The following is a 7,396-nucleotide window of genomic DNA, read 5'->3' on the forward strand; positions in this document are numbered from 1 at the left end:
ATGTTAATATCCGGTTTGTGATCTCAGGGATGCTTCATGTGTATCAGCGGAAGATAGACTCTGAGGAAGACACTTGTCTATTCATCACTCATCCCGGGGAAGTAGTAGGCCAGCTAGCTGTCCTTACTGGGGAACCTCTCATCTTCACCATCAAGGCCAATCGAGATTGCAGCTTTCTGTCCATTTCCAAATCCCATTTCTATGAGTGAGTCCTGCCTTGGAGTAGTGTATTGATTTTGCTTTTTACAACATTCTGAATACATTTTGGTGTTTGCAAAGTGTGTGTGTGTGTGTGTGTGTGTGTGTGTGTGTGTGTGTGTTATCTGCATTGCTAGAACACATATGACAAAAGGATGATCTAGGTGTGAGGAACTTAAGAAGTTGCATTAGACTATAGGTTACAGCATCCTGTTTCCTATAATGAGCAGTTCACAGAATTTAAGAAAAAAGTACTGTAACACTCTCAATGATGAGCATCTTGTTGTATGTTTGTGCAGAGCTTATCTTGTTGGATTCCTAGGTGCTACAGTAATACAAATAATGAAAAAGTCAACCTCTGCCCATGTTTAGGTGTTTGAAGTATTTCTTTGCAGCGGCATCTTTGTAGTTCCTTATTTACCAGAGAGCCATCCTCTTTCTCTTTTTAACCATAGTGGAATTAATGAGCTACACTTGCTACAGTGAGTTGCAGAGAGATACAGAGTCACTCCTTACATGGTTCCCACATACACCAACAGGTCAAGTCAAATGAAGAGTGCTGCTTTGTCTACAGATAAGGCAGATATCTTCCTGATCCCTATTTATTAGTGGTTGGTTTGTGCCTTAAAGCACGATGGCAAAAATACCATAGTTTTTTGGGTTTTCTTAACCTACTGTAGATCACTCTGTGTGTAATTTTCCGACATAAACATTTAATCCTCTTGAATTGTGCTGTGATCTTGTCATTGAGGTTTTATAACTGTAAGTTCATACACAGTGCTTCATAAAATATATCTGTTTATTAGCTTTAAAATAGCTGCTTTTTCATTTCGTAATTGAATGTCCCCTAGTTATTGCAGTATAAGGATAAGCAGGATTTTTTTCTGGCTTGTGCTCTTAGGACTGTTCATTGTTTTGTACATCTTGGCCCTATTTCTTTTATTTCCTTTCTAAACCCTAATCTTTTTAATTTCTCTGTGTTTTTAATTAATTTCATGACCTGTCTCAAGGCTATTATTTTTGCAATGTCTCTTTTTGGAGATGGGGTGCTTGTGACTGAACACTAGCTCAGGTGACAAAGGACCATATATTCATAAAATAGTACTCTGATTTATTCAGTATGTTCTCTCCCCTTTGTTAAACATCTTCTCCTTATTCAAACTTTAGCCCATCAGATAGATACTCCCTTCTTGTCCTGTACCAGGTATCTGTTATCTGCATTTCCTGTAGACACTTTATTTTATTTCTTTCTGTTCCTCAGTCCTCCTCTTTTTTCTTAGCAACTTCATATTTCACATTTATGTCTCACCTGACCCATACGTTTCTCCTGCCTTTGGCTTCATTTCCTCTTTTGCTAGTCAACTCTGGGTTGACTCTCCTGCTAGCTTGGTCTTTTCTTTGCCAAAGTTTCCTTCTGCTGATCTCTCAAAGAGTTGAGAAACTTCTCTCTGAACTTTTCCTTAACTTTCCACTAGCCATTTGCCCTCTACCATCTCTTCACAGGTCTCCAGCCCATCAGCTCTTGTGCACCAATCTTAACTTGTTTCTTCTTTTCTCTTCTCTTCTCTCTCTCTCTCTCTCTCACTAACAGCTTTTACATCAGTTCACTGTGTTCTATTATCACCTGCACCCTTTCACCACAGTCTTTTCCAAAACCCGGCTCTTTCCTTACAGCTGTTTCCACCACACCTATTGTCATGTCAGTCGATACTTCAGGAGAAAGTCTTGGGGTACCATGTTCTTCCTCAGTTTTTTTTTCCTCCTTCAGTTTGGTTGTGAAGAGAGATGTTGTTGAAAAGTAATATATAAAACTAAGTATATTTATAATTCTCCACCTTCATTAAATCCTAGATACACAATCCTCCTTATGTGCAGTCTTGGATTCCTGTACATTTCAGGATCTTACTATTTTGCTCCCATGTCCCTAACCAGGAAAAAGCTGTTGTAATCCATCAAAATTCCCTTGAAACTCTTTCCTTCTCTTCATCATTGACTGGTTCCATACATACATTTGTCCTCACATAATCCCAGTGATCCCATTTTATTGCCACTTAGCAGTAGGTGAAAGCTGCCCAGGTCTATCATTGGAAAGTAAAAGACAAACAGCATGGTCATGATTGCCATCAGGTAAAAAGTGTAATATTGCAAAACAGCAACCTAGCATTTGGAAGTAGTTGGATTCTGGACTGTAGATTAAATTTCCCTTGCTGATACTTTGGGTCCAGGAGCTTTTGCCTGGTACTTGATGCTATTAAATAACTATCTCTAAATAGGGAGATTTAAGTTGAGGGGTGACACAAACTAATGATATAGTTTTCTGTTAAATGCCCTCTTAATTTCACCAAACTGATATGCTAAGTACAGGGTGCTACACTCTAACTTGTGGTGTCTTGATGAATAATATAATCAAGTTGTCATCAAAGAGTCTTCAAGAGGTGTATGTCTGCAACACTGAGTAGAAGGACTCTGTCACTTTTTCTACTTCTGTAAGTCATACAGGTTGGAGTCTCTTGATACATGATATGGAAGGAGAAGGAATATGATGTGTTTTTATGTGTTTTTTTTACTTTCCCTGCCAGTCACACTAGAGCCACCAGAAAAAGTAATGACATGGCGGTGCCAGCCTTTTCCAGACAGCTGGGCTGTAGCCTTCATAACTAGTGATTAAGAATCCAGGCATCCCTACAAAAAAACAAGTTTCTGTAGTGTAATACATTTGGCTCTTGTTTCTTGGTGCTAGGCATGTACAGAGACTGACTCAAAATCAGTGATGACTGTGGGGACAGAAGGGGGAACCTAGCTGCTGGAGGGGAAAAATCTTTCTTTTTCTTGCTTTTGATTCACAGTGAGTTGTTGTTTTTTTTTTTTTTTTTGTCCCCTGTGTTAACAGCCCCATAGAAGCTGTAAAGATTTCAGAGAAATGACAAGCAGTACCAATAGGAACCACAAACAGCTTGTCACTTAGAAATGCAAAATGGGGATTAGTATTCACAGAATGGGGGGATCTAATTATACTGATCACAACAGAAAAGTCTGTATGGAAGAAGGTTCTGAGGGCCAAATGGTAAATTGAATGGAATAAGAGCTCAATCATTCAGGAGCTTTCACTAGTTTGAAAAAGATGTTAAAGCAGCTGATGTGCTGAGAAGAGGACAGTTACAGTAAGCATAGGCGACTGGTAGGGGTGCACAGGGGTGCACATGTCTCCTCTGATGGCACATGTCCCCTCTGCCCGAAACTGATGCTGCCGGTAGGGCTGGTGCCCCCCCTGGCAGGGTCGGCGGCTTCTGCGGGTGCCCCCCCAGATTCAGGAGGCACTAGTCACTCATGACAGTAAGTGAGCATTTGGTCTGAATTGTCTGGCCTCCCCCATACCCTACCACACACCTACATACCGTAAAGGATGAGCTTGGACATTGCTCCAAACAGTGTGCAGAGCTGAAGAGGGAATGGGAAATATCATAGGACAAGATTGAAATAAGTGACAGGCAAAACCGATTTTGGGTTTTTTGAGGGTTTTTTTTTTTTTTGTCATTTAACCCAGGATGTTTGTAAAGAGTTTTCTTTGTATGGCCGCTTTGAATTCAGACATTGCTGTAAATTCGGTTCTTTGCCCTCCCCTTCTCCAAACCAGGCAATTTTTGTTTGCTAAGGAGAGATACAGCTGTTGTTTTTGGGCTCTGAATTGCCAGTGCCTATGTTGGCTGTGCTGGTATTAGTACTGACCCTTTTGCTCAAAATCAGCCCATCCCAGTGGAAGAACATGTCAGGTAGCTGGTAGTTTGCTCTAATTTGGCTTTATACCACAGCTTTCTTAAAAGTTATCTTGATGGTTGACACTGTCAGTTGCTTGGGAAATCTAGAGTCCTCCTCCCCATAACATTATCTTTGCAGTAAACAGCTGGCAAAAAATGTTCCTCACTCTGTGAATTTCCAGATGGTATTGCTAGGCACAGTGGAGCAGCTGCTTCTACCAATATGACCAAAATCATATGATAGGGTGCTGAGGGGGATGCTGAACAAACAGACCCACAAAACTGTGGAAAAAAGAACTTGTCAAACACCTCCAGCTGTTACTTGTACTGTGCAAAGAAGTTTATATTCTGGTACATATTGATTATGACATTTGGGCAATATTCAAACCCCCAGATGATTCCTTATTCTCCCCTGGGGACTTCAGAAACCATAGCAAAGCCGTTCAACTTTTTCCGCCACTTGAAGTCAAAGTTTAATACTCACTGATGTTCAGGGAGTTATGCCCCCATTCCAAAAGTCACTTGGATCCTTCTGAAAAAAATTTAGGATTTGTATGCATCTCTTTCAGGAGGAGCAGCATTTCCAGAGCACGTGAAAGCATTTTCATTTTTGCATTTTAGATCAGCTATTAGAGAATATTAATATTCATAGATCCAGGTGTTCAGGAGCTGCTGTTTACTCTGTTAATATTCTTCCTTTTTTATGATTGCGTCTGTATGTACTTGCATTTGGGCATATCGTTCTTCAGGACACAACTGAAATGCACTTAAAATTTCCAGTGTACCTGCTGGCCCCTTTGAAGGGAGTTAGTGGATTAGTTTTACCAATGTGGTCATATTTGAATTGGTAATAAAAAGTCCATTTCTGAATTGTAGTAGAATCTCACTGTTCTGTAGATTATCACGTAAGTATTCTGTGCTCTTCTGCTCACAAGAGCAAGCATGACAGAATATTGAGGTTTGAGATTTGTGGGAGGAAAAAAACCTGGTATAAAACATATATTTTGAAGCGTCATCATTTGATCAACTTCAGTACCAATTTCACAGAAAAACGGTCATTTATTTTTCAGGCAAGGTTATTTTTGTAACAGATTTCAGTTCCCCTGCTGCCAGCTGTTTTGCCTGTAAAGCTGTTCAAAACATATTTTAAAACTAGCAAATTGCCTGTCATGAATGGGGGGGCGAGCAGGCACAGAGCACCACCGCCCTGTGGTGCCGCTGCTCTGCCTCCGGCCTCGTGCCCCTCCAAGGAGAAGGGCCGGGGGAGAGGGGGGTTGTGGGGCATGAGGCCAGCGCTGCTAGCCTCACTCCCCCGCTCCATCCCCAGTCCATCCCCCTCTGCCTCCAAGGAGCAAGGCGGGTGGGGTGTGAGGCCAGTGCTAGTGGACTCGCTCCAGCCCCTCAGTCCTTGCTGGCATGGCGGCACTCCGCTGTGTGCACCTATCTGTGCAGAGGACTGATTGGCTGCCGAGACAACCAGTCAGAGTGCAAATAAAGCATTACAGATGGACAGACAGACAGACTAAAGTTTTTATTATATTAGAATATTAACTAAAGGAAAGGACTTTGAGTAAGCATGTTTGTGTAAACTCGTCCCCCAAACTGTTAATATTTTTTGGTCGGATTTTCAAAAATAATGACCCCCGGCACAAAAGTGAACCCTGAAAAACTTCAGCTCAGAAGGTAGAAAGAGAGAGGGAATGAAAGTATTGCTGGAGCCTTATCTTTTATTATGGCATGTTGTAATTCTAATTTGTTCACTAAAGACCCTTTGGCGAAAGGTTTTGCCTTGACTGTATCATTGTAAATAGTTTAGAAGCAAAGTCCTTCCAATAACTAGAAGGTTAACTTCTCAGTGGTTCTGTTTATTCCCTGGCCGTTATTGTCACCTTTAATCTTTACAAGAAGCAATGGGCACATCTAGCCATATGACCTGAAAACTGATGACTTGTGTTCTACGACTGACTTGACATGTCCACCTACTTCTTTTATATAGAACTTTTTCTCTGTACATCATAAAGGCTAGGTCCAGTAAGAACATAAGATGTACTATACAGGGTCAGTCCAATGGTCTGTCTAGCCCATCTCTGACAGTGACAGTGGTAGATGCTGTAGAGGGAATACACTGAACCAGGTATCTCCAGAATGATCTAGCCTCCTATTCAGTACTTTTCCAGGTATCCACCATTTACTTGTTTAATGATGCCATAGGAAACCTCTCCAACCATTCTGTTCAATAGCCATTAATAGATATAATAACAACAATAATAATAATAATTAATAATAACAATATTGCATTAATTTATCCAATTCCATTTTTAATCTGGCTATGCTATCTGTCTTCACCCCGTTCTGTGGCAGTAAATTCCACAAGTTAACTACACATTATATAAAATAGTACTTCCTCTTTAGTTTTAACTGTCACCTACTAATTTCAGCAGGTGCTCCCTAGTTCTAGTGTTCTGGGACTTGATAAACAATAGTTCCCTGTTCACTTGATCCATACTGTTTATGATTGTATAGATCTCTGTCATATCCTCCTGCTAGCCTTCTCCTTTCCAAACTGAAGGGTCCTAGCCATTTTAGTCTTTCCTGGTATGGCAATTTCTCCAGGTCCCTGATCATTTTTGTTAGCCCTCTGTGTACCTTTTCTAATTCTGCAATGCCCTTTTTGTTATGTGGGAGCCAGAACAAATGGTATTCAAGATGTGGGTGCACCATGGATTTGTACAGTGGCATGATGTTTTGTTTTTAGTTCCCTTCTTAATGATGCCCAATGTTTTATTGGCTTTTTTGGCTGCCGCTACACACTGAGCTGACACTTTAAAAGAATTATCTACAGGGACTCCAAGGTCTCTTTCCTGAGCCATAATAGCTAGTTCAGAACCCATCATCATGTATGTATAGTTAAGATTATTTTTCCCCAGGTGTGTTACCTTACAATTGTTGACATTTGAAGTTCATCTGCCTTTTTTTTTTTTGCCCACTTACTTAACTTGGGGAGATCTTTCTGCAGTACTTTTCCATCAGCTTGGATTTGACTACCTGGAATAATTTGGTATCATCTCAATTTAGAGATTTCACTGTGAACCTCCATTTCCAGGTCATTGATGAAAATGTTGAGCAAAATAGGGCCCAGCATAGATCCCTGAGGGACCCCACTTTTGATCTTCCTCCTTCCTGAAAGGTGACCATTTAACCCCGTACTTTGCTTCCAGTCTTTTAACCAGCTCTCAGTCCATAAAAGAACCTTCCCTCCAATCCCATGGCAATAAAATTTTTAAAGCCTTTGTTCAGGGACCTCGTCAAATGCTTTTTGGAAGTACAAATATATTATGTCAGTGGGTTTTCCCTTGCCACATGCTTGTAGACACCATCAGAGAACTCCAGCAAGTTGGTGAGGCAGGACTCCCCTTTATAAAAAAAACATGTTGACTCTTTCC

General features: G+C 40.8%; 1 protein-coding gene across 4 annotated transcripts in view; it reads left to right on the plus strand.

The window, feature by feature from the left end:
• The window catches only part of PNPLA7 (patatin like phospholipase domain containing 7), a 269,446-nt gene that overhangs the window by 93,637 nt on the left and 168,413 nt on the right, over nt 1-7,396 (plus strand). For all 4 annotated transcript variants that reach the window (XM_014519499.2, XM_025203018.1, XM_014519500.2 and 1 more), the window contains one exon: nt 1-205. In XM_014519499.2, the coding sequence (XP_014374985.1) occupies nt 1-205 (205 nt within the window). The remainder of the gene's footprint in view (nt 206-7,396) is intronic.

The sequence above is a fragment of the Alligator sinensis genome, unplaced genomic scaffold, assembly GCF_000455745.1.
Source record: "Alligator sinensis unplaced genomic scaffold, ASM45574v1 scaffold235_1, whole genome shotgun sequence".
Classification (NCBI taxonomy): domain Eukaryota; kingdom Metazoa; phylum Chordata; order Crocodylia; family Alligatoridae; genus Alligator; species Alligator sinensis.